Below are 14,569 nucleotides of genomic sequence, written 5' to 3'. Positions count from 1 at the left end.
CGGGCCGGGGTGCACTTAGTCAGCTGGAGATGTTCGGTAACCGGAAAGGCGGAGGGAGAGGGGGGTCGGAAAGCAGGCAGGAGGCAGAACGAAGACACGGGAGAGGCGAGGAAACCGACACAACCACGGGGAGGCGGGCCTAGAGACACGCATAGCAGGGCAGGGGGCGACGCGTAGAGATGGAGATGGGGGCGCGGACACGGAAAGGGGGAGGCGGGGGTGCCCTTCCCGCGCTCATCCCTATCCCCACCCCACGCCCGGCAAAATCCAGGCGCTGCGGCCTCAGGCGTCCTAGCCTCCACCTTCCGGGCAGGGGCGGCTCCTCCTCGGCCGGGCCGTGGCGCGGAGCCGCGGTACCGGCGGCGGTGGCTGGAGGGTCCCGGGGATCCGAGTGCGTGTCGGGGGCTGGGGCGGGGGATGGGCGCGGTCCCTGGGTATCCCTAACGGTCCAGGTTCATAGTCCAGTGCTTGGGTCCGGCCGCGCAGCTGTCCCTGGCGGCCGAGGGGGCGGCGGGCGCGCCCCCGCTGGGTGGACCCCCGGCGCCCGCGGCGGCCTCGCCCTCGTTCTTGAGGTCTTGAAAGACCTGCGTGAAGAAGTGAGGGTCGGCGTTGAGCCGCAGCATCTGGGGGCTGAGCCGCTGGATGAGGCGCAGGCAGCGCTGCCAGAAGCGCTCCTTGTCGGGCTCCACGAGAAAGGGCTTCAGCGGGTAGGAGATCTCGTTGCCCATATAGGAGTAGGCGAGGTAGAGGCAGGTGAGGAAGGCGGCCTGCAGCTCGGCGGCCGACGCCAGCTCGTCCCCGCGCAGCGACTCTCGGCACAGCAGGTACACGAACACCAGGTTGGCGGGCGTGATGAAGGCCTGGTCTTGCCAACCCTGCAGCAGCAGCGAGCGGTCCACGCCGCGGAACCAGCCCACCAGCTCGCCGGGGCTCAGCTCCTTGAGGCGGTAGCAGCGTCGGCACACGAAGTCGCCCAGGCAGCGCAGCAGCTCGCCGGTGGACGCCTGCACGATGACCCGCCGCGGCGAACCGCCGGGCACCGGCGGCGCCGCCTGCGGGGCGAGGGGCGGCGGCGGCGGCGGCTTCCCCCCGCCGGAGCCTGGCGGCGGGGCGGCCGCACTGCCCCCCGACGGCGGCTCGCAGGTGGCGGCGGCGGCGGCGGCCGCGGGCACGGTGGGCACCGGGACGGCCAGGGGCTTGGCGGCGCCGCCGCCGTCGGGGGGGTCCCGGCCCTTGCGGAGAAGGTTCTCGCGGTTGCGTTGCTGGACCAGGGGGTCGGGGCCCGCGGACGCCGGCTTGGGCGTCACCTTCTTGCTGCCTTTCTTCTTCTTGGCGGACGCGGCCACCAGGCGCTTCCAGGTGAGAGCGGAGATGAGCACGGACGGCCGCTTGAGCCGGCTCTCGCCTTTGCCGCCCTTGCCCACCGGCGGCGCTCCGTAGCCCCCCAGCGCCTCGTCCCCCGCGGGCGGCGCCTTCTTCTTCTCCTCCGGCAGTCCGCCGGGCCGCCGGCCCTTGGCCGAGGAGGCAGGGGAAAGGGACAGCACCGTGCCCATCCTGCAGAGCGGGGCCGGCGCCCGGGCCCCGGCGGGAACCGCGGGCCGCGCCGCTGCTGCTGCAGCCCCGGGGGACCCGGCGGTGGGGGGCCTAGCCCCGGCCCGGGCGCGCGGACCGGCGGCGGAAGGAGGCTGCTCGGCTGCTCGGCGGCGGCGGCTCCGGGTCTGAGCTGCGCCAGCTGCAGCGTCAGCCCCACCCCTTGGGCCCCTTCTTTCGCTGCGCCGCGCCCCGCCTCGCGCAGCCAATCCTCGCCCGAGCTGCCCTCCTGACCGGCAGCCCTCCTGGCCAATAGAGTCTCGCAGGCTGAGGGACTCTCTGAAGTCCCGCCCAATCCCTCGCCCTCTGCCCAGGGTCCTTTCCCTTTACCCGAAGAGGGGAGAGGGGGAGGAAGGGGCTTTCGTTCGCGGGACCCGCTGTGGATCAGAATGGTGGGCGGGGACATGGCTGCTCCGTCCCGTCCTCCTGCTCCTAGGGCCCTGGGTCAGCAGCGTTCCCTCCCCGCCAACCTTGGAGCCCGTGTTGGGGGCCGCGTGGGCAGCGAGAACCCTGATGAGGACGCCCCGGGCCCAGCTGGGCGGCGCTGCTGTGGTTCCTCTAATCTGGCGGGGGGGGGGGGGGATGTCTCCCCGAGAACTCCGTTCCCTGTTCCTCCACTGTGGGGCGGGAGGAGGGGGCAGCCAGACCCTCAGACAATCCTCTGTTTGCCGGCCTGATTCTCTGCCGCAGAGCCGTGGGGCAGGCCCTGGGCGCGGGTCCTAGTCAGCTCCTCCCAGTTGGTTGTCGCCTCCCACGCGCACAGAAGGTGCACTTGGGTGGGTGATGGATGATGGCTGGACGAGGGCTCGGTTCGGTTCGTCTTTTCAGGCTTGGACCGTGGGCGGGGCCTTCTTGTTCGGAGGAGGCCCAAGGTGGTGGGCCTCAACTTCCCGTCCATCCCCGGGTCCAGGTGGAGGTGGGTTTCCATCATGGAAGGTTTCCTATCTCCAGGATCTCAGCTCTTCCCATTCCCAGCTCTAAGCCGTTGGGCTGGGTCTTGCCCGTTTCTCTCTGGGTCTGTTCCTTCCTCAGCACCCACAAGGTACAAGGACAAGCTGCTACCATGCTCTTAAAATCACACCTCCAGGGCCGGCGCTGTGGCGTAGCTGGTAAAGCTGCCGCCTGCAATGTGGCATCCCATATGGGCGCCGGTTCAATTCCCGGCTGCTCCACTTCCAATCCAGCTCTCTGCTATGGCCTGGGAAAGCAGTAGAAGATGCCCCAAAGTCCTTGGGCCCCTGCACCCATGTGGGAGACCCGGAAGAAGTTCCTGGCTTCGGATTGGCGCAGCTGCGGCCGTTGCAGTCATCTGGGGAGTGAACCAGTGGATGGAAGACCTCTCTCTCCTCTCCTTCTCTCTCTGTGTAACTCTGACTTTCAAGTAAATAAATCTTTAAAAAAAAATCACACCTCCTCCAAGAAGCCTCTTTGGGCTGTTTGGAACAGACCTGGTCCTTTTTTTTTTTTTTTTTCTTTTTTTTTTTCTTTTTAAGATTTATTTAATTTATTTGAAAGGCAGAGTTACAGAGAGAGAGAAATAAAAATATTTCCCATCTGCTGTCTTACTCCCCAGTGACCGCAATGGCTGGGGCTGGGCCAGGCCAAGCCCAGGAGCCTGGAACTCCATGCAGGGCTCCCACAGGGCTGGCAGGGGCCCTAGCACCTGGGCCATCTTCTACTGCTTTCTCAGGCACATTAGCAGGGGGCTGGATAATCCTTTGGGCCTTACTGCAGCCTAGCTGATTCTGTGTGCCTTGTAGAATATCATGACTCTTCTTGGGGCCTATCTGTGGCTCCCTCAACACAGGAACCTGCCAGCTAGTTCTTTGTCTTCGGTCGTGGATATGGGTTTGGTTGGGGAGAGAAGTCCCTGCTTTGGATTCCCAATAAAATCCTCAGAATTGCCCCTGGAGTTGCCTCCATGTGCCCCACAGATCAACACAGCCTCAAGGGCCCATTGTTATGAGGGCTGGCATGTGCACACGTGTGTGTGTGTGTGTGATTCTAAGCAGGAATGTTCCAGAATGCCCTTGGGCTGTGCCCCCGCTACCAGCACCCCCCCACACACACACTTTCTCAGCAATCCCACAGTCCCCACTCACTCACGGCCTCCTGTGGCCTGCCCTCTGTCTTGACTCCCCACCACCTTACCATAGATAGCTATGGCCACACACGGACTTGTGCCTCCCACCTGGGCCCTTTCTCAGTAGGGTCCCTCCTGCTCCCTTGGATCCGAGCTCTGGTCTCCTGCAGCCCAAGCTGACCTGCCCAGCCTCTTATTCTTCCTGTCACTGCGGGGACATGTTCCCTCTTTTCAGCTCCCGTAATTGCCCCCTGCCTCCTACAAGGCCTTCTGAGTCAGCCTTTATCTGCCACGCGAGGAGCAGTCGGGTCGCTGTCGTCAAGGGCAGGCCCAAAGAGACTGGGCAGTGCTGGCGGGAACACCGGGCATGTGTCAGTCTGAACGGCACGTGGGTCCTCCCAGCTCTGTCCCGGGAGTCCCTCAGTGACGTGAGGCCTATTGCAGGTGTTGTTTAGGACAAAATCCCCTACGCAGCACTCACGGATGTCACCACCACGGCACCTGTACGACCGACCCGGCTGTGACCTCCTGTTGATGTCTTGGTCAGAATCAAGAATTCCCTCCCCTACTTCAGGGCCCCTAACCTGGTGCCTTTGAGGACCTCACTCCCCCTTGTCATGGACCCTCTGTCTGGCTCATCTGTCTGGCTCTGGTTATCCCTGCTGAATCTCTGAGCTGCCACGGGGCCAGAACCCTCCCTCAGCACCACTCTACCCGCTGCCATGCTCTTAAAATCACACCACCGCCAGGAAGTCTCTTTGGGCTGTTTGGAACAGACCTGGTCCTTTTTTTTTTTTTTTTTTTTTTAAGATTTATTCAATTTATTTGAGAGGCAGAGTTACAGAGAGAGAGAAAGAAAAATATTTTCCATCTGCTGTTTCACTCCCCAATGATTGCAATGGCCAGGGCTGGGCCAGGCCAAACCTAAGAGCCTGGAACTCCATGCAGGTCTCCCATATGGGTGGCAGGGACCCTAGCACTTGGGCCATCTTCTGCTGCTTTCTCAGGTGCATTAGTAGGGAGCTGGATAATACTCAAATCGGTGCTCATATGGGATGCCAGCATTGCAGGGGGTGGCTAAACCAACTGCACCACCACGCTGACCCCTGGTGCTCCTTCCAACATCAGCCGTTCTGACCTTCCCCTCAGCAGCAGCATCTGTGGAATAATTTGGTTGTGAGCTGGTCTCTGGATCCCAGGCCCAAGATGAAAAGATGGGTGCGGGCTGGCTCTGTGGTACAGTGGGTTAAAGCCCTGACCTGCAGCGCTGGCATCCCATATGGGCAACAGTTCTAGTCCCAGCTGCTCCACTTCCAGTCCAGCTCCCTGCTGGTGCACCGTGGGCCCCTGCACCCACGTGGGAGATCCAGAAGAAGCTCCTGGCTCCTGGGTTCAGATCGGCCGAACTCCAGGCCATTGTGGCCATCTGGGGAGCGAACCAGCAGATGGAAGACCTCTCTCTGTGTGTCTCTACCTCTCTCTGTAACTCTTTCAAATAAATAAAACATATCTTGAAAATCAAAAACAGAAAAGATGGTTTGGATGGGATCTTAAGGGGCAAGCAGACAAAGCAATCAAAGCAGATTCGTGAAGAGTGACAGCCTTGCTGCTATACGTGAGCAGGAGGCATCAGGGGACAAGGGAGGGATATTTCGTTCCGACAAGGTGGAGGCCAATGGGGATAATGTAGTGCGATGAGGGCTTCGTGGAGGAGGCAGGCTTCAAAGGGGTGGTGACTTCCCCTCCGCATCTACAAGGCCATCTTTCTGGTTGCGTTGTTTAGGGTCTCTGTTCTCGGCTTCTTGTATCCATATCAGTCGCTCTATGTTGTTTCTTGTCTGTCCGGTTCCTGTGTGCTCCCTGGGGACAGCGCTGGCTGTCTTAGGTTCCCTGGAATGGGAATCTCTCCCCCGCCCACCCACGCCTGGCCAGGCTCCTTGTCTGTCTCCATCACCCTGTAGGTTTTGCCTACAATGGCGTGTTGTATAGATAGCTGGTTATTCCTGAGGGCTCTTTAAGGCAAGAATTTCTGGCTTTGATCAAGAACTGGGGGACCCAGAATGAGGATTTAGCCTGGATAGGATTACATTCTTTTCTTAAATATTTCATTTATTTATTTGAAAGGCAGAGTTTCAGGGGAGGGTGGAGACACCCTGATGGTTCACTCCCTAAATGGCCGCAATGGCTGAGGCTGGGCCGGGATGAAGCCAGGAGCCTGGAACTCCATCTGGGTCTCCCATGTGGGTGGCAGGGGGCACAAGCACTTGGGTCATCTTCTGCTTTTCCAGGTGCATTAGCAGGGGGCTGGGTCAGAAGTGGAGCAGCTGGGACTCGAACCGACGCCCATATGGGATGCCGGCATCCCAGGTGGCAGCTTAATCTGCTGTGCCACAAAGGATTACACTGTTATTGATGACGATCACCACCAGTTTCACCTTAGATGAGCCCTACACTCCCCGACCTGGACAAGCAGGCCCATTTTAAGGGAACATCTCCAAACAATGCACTCAGACGCTTCCTCTCTGTGGCCATTTGCTGAGAAGCCACAGCCTAAGGAGGCAAACAGTCTAGTCCATTGCCAGTTGCATGACCTTGGGGAAGTCATTTCATTTCTCTGGAGCCTCTGCTTCTTATTAAAATGCAGGGGTTCTGTAGATTTTACCTCTATTATCAGATTAAAATGACTATTTAAAACATTAGATAACATTTTAGGAATTGGACTGAAAGAGCATCCCTAAAGCCTGTTCCAATTCTACTGTTCTGATTCTAAATCAAATCTGTCCTGTGAATCTGTTTCGCTCTCTAGCTGCAGCCCTGTCTGATTCTCCCTCCTCTGTGCCTGTCTGACAGGCTCAGTCTTTGTGTGCACAGCATCCGTGTGAGGCCCACACTTCTGCGGTTCAGCCCAGGAGACGGAGGGGAGAGCAGCTCGGGCTCTTAGCCGTGTACATCTCCCTAGGCTCTGCCAAGCTGCAGCTGGGGCTTCCGAAAGGTGAGGAAGCAGAGGAAAAGAGGCCAAGATGAGGTCTGGAGCCTCCCCAGTAGCACAGCAAGGCTGGAGGTCCCAGAACCCAAGGTCATTGCACTCCTGTGTGTCAAGAGACTCCTTCCAAGAGGTTAATGACAATGCAAGCTCTTAAAGCAGCCAGAATGGAGACCCAGCCTTAGGCATCCGGGTGCCTGCTCCCTGCTGCCCTCACGCCAGCTCTCTCACCAATCTAATACCCTCACCCCAGGGTCTCAGCTCCTGCGGGGTACAAAGGGAAAGAGTACTCAGCAACCCAGCCCTCCCTCCGTCTCCTGGGGCCTTCACCCCAGGGAGGCTGATGTGGGGAGGAGTAGGCCCTGGGAGGCTGGGGACAGGCCAGAACCCCCACTCTGCTGGACTGCAGAGCATGGGGAGGGGGAGAGCAAGCAGGAAGAGAGGAAGCTGACAGAGGAGGGGCTATCTGCTGTCATTCTGTCAGGTTCCCTGTTAGAAGGACCTCATGTGGTGTCCCCAAGACAGGTTCTGTAGAAGACGGGTTAGGGTTGGGAGCGAAGGGAGGAACAGGATGCCCTGGGGCAGGGAGAGGAGGGATCGATGGGGAGATGAAGGAGATGGAGAAGGACGGGATCCCTTTCCTGCTGTGAACTCTGCTTCGCTCCTTGATGGAAGGGGGGAGGGGGCGTGTCTCCCTTCTGAGTTACCCAGGCCAGCCCTCCCCATTCCCCCTCTCCCCGTCCATCCTCTCCCATCCTCATCACCGATCTTGGTCAGGGCTGCCTGGCTGCTGCCTCCCCCTCCCTGTGCCGCCCCCTGAGGACAGCTCTGTCTGCCCAGTCCCCCTGGCACTCGCCAACAGCTTTATTTCTCAGTTCGATTTCTCCTGCCCTTTTCATGCCTCCTCCTTGTCGTCCTGCACCCCAAGCGTCACCCCCACCCGTCCCCTGCTGGCCCTGCTGGCGCCCAGCATAGCACTACAGATGCAGGAGCAGAGCGAGGAGGGCGGGGGCGGCGGCTGTTGCTTTGCTGGGATATTCTTAGCCTGTCTGGGGGCTGGAGCTGGAATCAGCGTTTCCATCTCAACCAGGCAGGTGGCGGCCGGAAGCTGCCACTGTGACTTGGTCTCCGTGTAGCTCGGTGTCTCTCACCCAGTTCCCGGCCGCCTGTCTCCATTCCACTCTGGGGGCACAGACCCTCTGAGAGTCCTGCCTCCCCACCCTTGAGTCCTGGGCTAGGAGTTGCCTCTGCCCCTGGCCTAGCCCCGGGGGTGGGGGGCTGCACACCCCACTCCTGTAGATTCTTTGTGAAAGAGAAGGGCCTCTGAGAACTCCCACTTGGATGCTCCCTGGGGCAGAGCGTGGCCTTCTCTCTGCTCCCAAGCCAGTTTCGTCTGCCCCAACCACCCCTCCCTCTTACTTGGTCTCTGCACTCCAGCCAGACCGTGACGGCCTTTTTTACGTTTACTTACAGGAATCACACATGGGCCCTGCGTTCTGGGAGCTGTCTCCCGACAGAGGCTGAACCCTGGGGTCCTGTCCTCCTTTGGGACTGAACAAGGGGTTTCCCTGGAGGGCCCAGGAAGAAATCTGGCCCACTCACAAATAGCACAGCCAGCGTTGTCTTCTTGAAAGAGACAGACAGTGTGGGGGTTCTTGTGTGGGTCCTGGGGTCACCTGGGTCTGAGTTCAAATCCAGCCCCTCTACTTACGAGCTGTGGACCTCAGGGCAAGTTTTTCAGCTCTTCTGAGGTTTATCAAAATGCCCCATCATCATAGTGTGGTTGCAAGAGTTTATTTAATTGCAATGCTCACCAATGCATGTGTGTTACATATACATGGTGCTTGCTGTTTAAAAAAAAAAATGTTGTTATGAATTACATTGTAATTATTTTTACAGAGTGAGAGAGGTTTGCTTGGCCTGAACCATTGGCTTGCTGCGGATGCTGTTTAATCTCATTCGGACACCCTTCATTAAAGGGCCAGGGTGGAGGCCAGTGTTGTGGCACAACAGATTAAGCTGTGGCCTGTGATGCCTGCAGCCTGGCTCTGTGTGCCAATCAAAGTCCCAGCTGCTCTGCTTCTGATCCAGCTCCCTGCGGATGTGCCTGGGAAGTTAGAAGATGGCCCAAGTGCTTGGGCCCCTGCACCCATGTGGGAGACCCAGAAGGAGCTCCTGGCTCCTGGCTTCAGGTTGGCCTAACTCTAGCTATTGCAGCCATCTGGGCAGTGAACCAGCAGACGGAAGACCTTTTTGTCTCTGTCTCTCCTATCCTTTGTGTCACTTTGATTTCCAAATAAATAAATAAGTCTTTTATTTAAAAAAAGTGGCCAAGGTGATACTATCATCTCTATTCTTCCTTTTTTTTTTAAGATTTATTCATTTATTTGAAAGTCAAAGTTACACAGAAAGTTGAGAGGCAGAGAGAGAGAGAGGTCTTCCATCCATTGGTCCACTCCCCAGATGGCTGCAACAGCCAGAGCTGGGCTGATCCAAAGCCAGGAGCCAGGAGCTTGTTCTGGGTCTCCCACGTGGGTGCAGGGGCCCAAGGACTTGGGCCATCTTCTACTGCTTTCCCAGGCCATAGCAGAGAGCTAGATCAGAAGAGGAGTAGTTGGGTCTTGAACCGGCACCCGTATGGGATGCCGGTGCTTCAGGCCAGGACATTAACAAGCTGTGCCACAGCACCAGCCCCTTTTTTATTTTTTAAATATTTATTCATTTATTTGAAAGTCAGGTTTACATAGAGATAGAAGGAGAGGCAGAGAGAGGTCTTCTACCCACTGGTTCACTCCCCAATTGGCCAGAATGGCCAGAGCTGTGCAGATCCAAAGCCAGGAGCCAGAAGCTTCCTCTGGGTCTCCCACGTGTGTGCAGGGACCCAAGGACTTGGGCCATCTCCCACTGCTTTTCCAGGTCATGGCAGAGAGCTGGATCACAAGTGGAATAGCTAGGACTCGAACCAGTGCCCATATGGAATGCCGGCACTGGAGGCAACGGCTTTACCCACTACGACACAGCACCGGCCCCTGTCTTTTTTTTTTGTTTTTTGTTTTTTTTGTTGTTGTTGTTTTTTGTTTTTGTTTTTTGACAGGCAGAGTGGACAGTGAGAGAGAGAGACAGAAAGAAAGGTCTTCCTTTTTGCCGTTGGTTCACCCTCCAATGGCCGCCGCGGCTAGTGCGCTGCGGCCGGTGCACCGCGCTGATCCGATGGCAGGAGCCAGGTGCTTATCCTGGTCTCCCATGGGGTGCAGGGCCCAAGCACTTGGGCCATCCTCCACTGCCTTCCTGGGCCACAGCAGAGAGCTGGACTGGAAGAGGGGCAACCGGGACAGAATCCGGCGCCCCGACCAGGACTAGAACCCGGTGTGCTGACACCGCTAGGCGGAGAATTAGCCTGTTGAGCCACGGCGTCGACCCTGTCATTTCTTTTCATTTGGTTTCTGAGCTCCAGTGGTTATGGTGTGGAAAGCCACTGCTACTCAGACTGTTCCATGGGTTGTTTGATTTTCTTCCTGAGATCACGAAGACCTCAGAGGATCAGGCACTGGTCCCCTCCTCTGGCCTCACTAATTTGTGAACCTCTGTGTGCCCATGCTGTGCGGGGCCCCGCGCTGGCCCCACGTTCCGACTGTGCCTTTCAGGAGGCAGTCTCTGGCTACCCTACCATCTCCCCAGAGCTCCAGAGATGCCGGGCTGCCCTGAAAGGGCTTTGAGAAACGTTCTGGGAGATTACAAAATCCATGTGAGAAAATGCTATTTGACAAACCATAGCCTGCGAGGTACTGGACTAGGAGCTGGGAACACAAAAAGGCAAGCGCTCCAGCCTTCAAAGAAGCTGCAGTGTAGATGATGGACACAGAAAAGGAATAACTAGTGGTAAAATGACCAGTGCCCTAGGATCAGTTACAGAGAATGGGATTGGACAGTCGGCTAATCCCACCCGGCCCCCTCCGCCTCCCTCTGCTGCAGCTAATCCATCTCCAGCGTGTCCTAAATACTCATGCACATGGAGCTAAAATCAGTTTTCAAATGCGGTCCAGTTTCTTCACCTGGTACTGTGTCCTCTCCATGTCCAAGTCCACGGTCTTCCTTGTCCGACGCCAAGCTATGCTGTGAGCACCTTTCCCAAGGGAGAGCCAGGCCCCAGCAACCCCCTGTCACAGGGGTGGGGACTAATGAATCAGCCCTGTGTGCCAAGCCTGTTGGGCTCTTCTTACTGAGATGGGAGCCACTTCCGGTTTCCTCCTATTTGTCTAAGATTAAGGACAGGTGGCGGCTGAGGCTTTTTTTTTTTTTTTTTAAGATTTATTTATTCATTTGAAAGCCAGAATTATAGAGAGAGAGGGAGAGATACACAGAGAGATCTTTCAACTGCTGGTTCACTCCCCAAGTGACTACAGTGGCCAGGGTTGGACCAAGCCAAAGTCAGGATCTCCCACAGGGGTGCAGGGGCCCAAGCACGTGGGCCATCTTCCACTGCTTTCCCAGGTGCATTAGCAGGCAGCTGGATCAGAAGTGGAGCAGCCATGATTCAAACTGGAGCCCATATGAGATGCCTGCACTGCAGACAGAAGCTTAGCCTGATGTGCCACAGCACTGGCCACCAGAGGTTAAGCTTTGAAACAATCCATTAATTTAGAATTGTTTCTCTCTGGTCCCAAAATATAAATATAATTCTGATTTTTGTTTTTGTTTTTGAGAGAGAATAAAGACAGAGAGTTCCTGTCTTTTTTTTTTTTTAAGATTATTTTATTTATTTGAAAGACAGAGTTACAGAGAGAAGTAGAGACAGAGAGAGAGGTATTCCATCCTCTGGTTTACTCTCCAGATGGCCGCAATGGCCGGAGCTGCGCCTATTTGAAGCCAGGAGCCAGGAGCTTCCTCTGGGTCTCCCATGTGGGTGTAGGGCCCAAGGACTTGGGCCACCTTCCACTGCTTTCCCAGGCCACAACAGAGAGCTGGATTGGAAGAAGAGCAGCCGGGACTAGAACCGGCGCCCATAAGGGATGCCGGTGCTTTAGGCCAGGGCTTTAACCCGCTGTGCCACAGGGCCAGCCCCAATAGCTGTCTTCTGATTCACCCCTTCAATGCTCTGGACCCAAGAACTCCATCCCGGTAGCCCATGTGACTGGCAGGTACTCAGCTACTTAAGCCATCATGTGCTGCTGCCTAGGGTGCACATTACCAGGAAGCCGGATTCCTGCTAACACACCTGGGAAAGCAGCAGGGATGGCCCACGTCCTGGGCCCCTGAACCCATGGAGGAGACCTGGATGAAGTTCCTGGCTCCTGGCTTCAGCCTGGCTTAGCCCCAGGCCATTGCAGCTGTTTTGAACCAGCAGATGCAACACCCGCCCCCGTAACTCTGACATTCAAATTAACAGAATAAATATTTAAAAAATAAAAGGGGGGGGGTCTGTGTGTGCTGTGGCATGGCAGGTAAAACCGCCACCTGCAGTGCCAGCATCCCATCTGGGTGCCAGTTCAAGTACCAGCTGCTCCACTTCCGATCCAGCTCTCTGCTATGGCCTGGGAAAGCAGTGGAAGATGTCTAAGTCTTTGGGCCCCTGCACCTACATGGGAGACCTGGAAGAAGCGAATGGAAGACCTCTCTCTCTTTGACTCTACCTGTCTCTGTAACTCTGTTTTTCAAATAAATAAAATAAATCTTTAAAAAGAATAAAAAATAATAAATAAATAAATATTTAAAAAATAAAATAGTGGCTATTTCTGCTGAGCGGGCTTGGCGGTAGGAAAGGGGAGGTTGTTGGGAAGGAAGGATGAAGGGGATTCCACCACACAGGCAGTGTTTTACCCCTGAAGCTCTCACATCTTTTTGTACGCCTCACGTTACATAGCAATCTTAAAGGACCCTGACCCTCAGTCACAGCCTAGAGACAGAGGGAAGGCAGACTTTGAGGGCCCTGTGCACCAGGACGATGGATTCCCCCGAGGGCTGTGCTGCAGATCTTCCTCCGTCTTCTAGAAATATTGCGTAACTCTTGGGAGGAGGACCGAGTCCCCGTGACAGCTAAGACAGGTCATCTCCACCTCGATAGGATGAGTCTAGAAGTACGGTGCAGCTTAACTTAAAAAGAAGTGAAAAGACACTTTCTTGCACACTCAGATCTGTATTGAATGGATGGTGAGTAGATGCCCTACCCACAGAATCACACAGAGTGGGGTAGGAAGATGGCATCCCACTGCAGAATAACCCACGAGCTACTCAATAGTAAACAGAAGGACAGGCCTGATCGCGTTGTAAGCAGATAATCGTGGTTTTATTGGAGCCCCCAGGCACTCCCTGACAAAGCTTCCCAAAGGCAGGCCAGGCAAGGAGTCCTGGAGTCCGCGGCAAGAACCCTGGGACAGGCCAGTGCTATGGTGTATCAGGCCTGCAATGCCTGCATCCTGTATGGGTGCCGGTTCCAGGCCTGGCTGCTCAGTGCTTGGGCCCCTGCACTCACATGGGAGACAGGGATGAAGCTCTTGGCTCTGGCTTCAGCCTGGCAGCCTTAGCTGTTGCAGCTATTTGGGGAGTGAACCAGAAGATGGAAGACTTCTCTCTCTCTGCCTCTGCCTGCCTGCCTCTCTCTCTCTCTCTCTCTCTCTCTCTCTCTCTCTTTCAAATAAATAAATACATATTTTTTTTAAAAAAGAACCCTGGGACAGCTTCAAGTTCAGCCTCCTGCTCCCCCCTGCCCATTACCCCTCAGAGACACTGTGCTAATAGCCCTGGTGGTGACCTGTGGCTCTGTGTGGTCATGGCTGCCTCTTACACTGGGCACTGGCTGGGGCAAACGTGGTTCCGACATGTGATGGAGGATGAAGCCTCAGATTTCTGATCTGAGCAGGAGACTGGGAAGGAAGGGACGCATCCCAGCAGCAGTGCAGGAGACCTGACTTCTGCACAGGCTGTAGGGAGGCGGTTTTTCCACTCCCTGCAAGGTTTCCCCTTGGAGGCAGGGTCGCTAGGAGCTGATGCAGAATTCCAAACACCAGCCATGGTTGGGCCAGGGAGGTTTGAGGAACCCAGAGGAAATAGGCCTTAGGGTCTGAACACAGACTGTGGCCATCAGGGTCACCCCCTGGTTCAGTACCTGGATGTAAGGGATTCCTCTCCTTAGCCATCAAGGCCAAACATTGTTCTCTGATTACACATTTCCAGAAGGAAAATCTGGGGGTAGAAGTTCCACCTGGTTCTTTTGTTCCTGCAAGTATTTTGTTTGCAACTTGAATTACCTTGAGATTAGGGAAAAGGCCATGAGAGGCATTTATTGGCTTTTTTTTTTTTTTGGACAGGCAGAGTGGACAGTGAGAGAGAGAGAGAGAGAGGTCTTCCTCTTTGCCGTTGGTTCACCCTCCAATAACCTTTGATTTGTGAAGAGCTCCTATGAAATGCCAGCGAGGCCCACCCAGCCGACCGCCCTAGTTCAAGGGCAGTTGATTGCTAACTTCAACTGCACCTGCAAACATCCTTTTTGCCAGATGATGGAACCTAATCACAGGAGCACACGGGGGTCAGGAAGCCCCTGGGATTTTATTTATTTGCTTGGGGGAGGGGGTTCCTCTACTGTGAATCATCTGCTCATCTCTTACTTATTTTCTACTGACCAATCTATCTTCTTTTTTAAACAGGCATTTATTTGGGAGGCAGAAAGAGCCCCAGTCCACTGGTTCACTCCCCAGATGTCTGCAGCATCAGGGGCTGGGACAGGGCAGCAGGCAGAATCTGAAAACACAACCGGGTCTCCCACTGGGTGGAGGGAACTCAGTTACTTGAGCCATCACCGCTGCCTCCCATGATATGCACTGGCAGGAAGTTGCTGTCAGGAGCCAGAGCCGGAAATCAAACTCAAGATTCCCAATATAGGATGTGGGCATTTTTTAAAATTAAATTTTTTGGAAAAA

General features: G+C 55.9%; 1 protein-coding gene across 1 annotated transcript; it reads right to left on the bottom strand.

The window, feature by feature from the left end:
- Positions 1-440: 440 nt before the first annotated feature.
- On the bottom strand, positions 441-1,553 carry CDK5R2 (cyclin dependent kinase 5 regulatory subunit 2). The gene has a single exon (XM_062201930.1). The coding sequence runs from the start codon at positions 1,551-1,553 to the stop codon at positions 441-443; it is 1,113 nt and encodes a 370-aa protein (XP_062057914.1).
- Positions 1,554-14,569: the final 13,016 nt, after the last annotated feature.

This window comes from Lepus europaeus, chromosome 1 (assembly GCF_033115175.1).
Source record: "Lepus europaeus isolate LE1 chromosome 1, mLepTim1.pri, whole genome shotgun sequence".
Lineage (NCBI taxonomy): Eukaryota > Metazoa > Chordata > Mammalia > Lagomorpha > Leporidae > Lepus > Lepus europaeus.
The sequence above is the reverse complement of the archived record's forward strand: the minus strand, read 5'-3'. Positions and strand labels throughout refer to the sequence as shown.

Coding starts and splice junctions, on each gene's coding strand:
- CDK5R2 (XM_062201930.1), bottom strand. CDS start 1,553: ATGGGCACGGTGCTGTCCCTTTCCCCTGCCTCCTCGGCCAAGGGCCGG.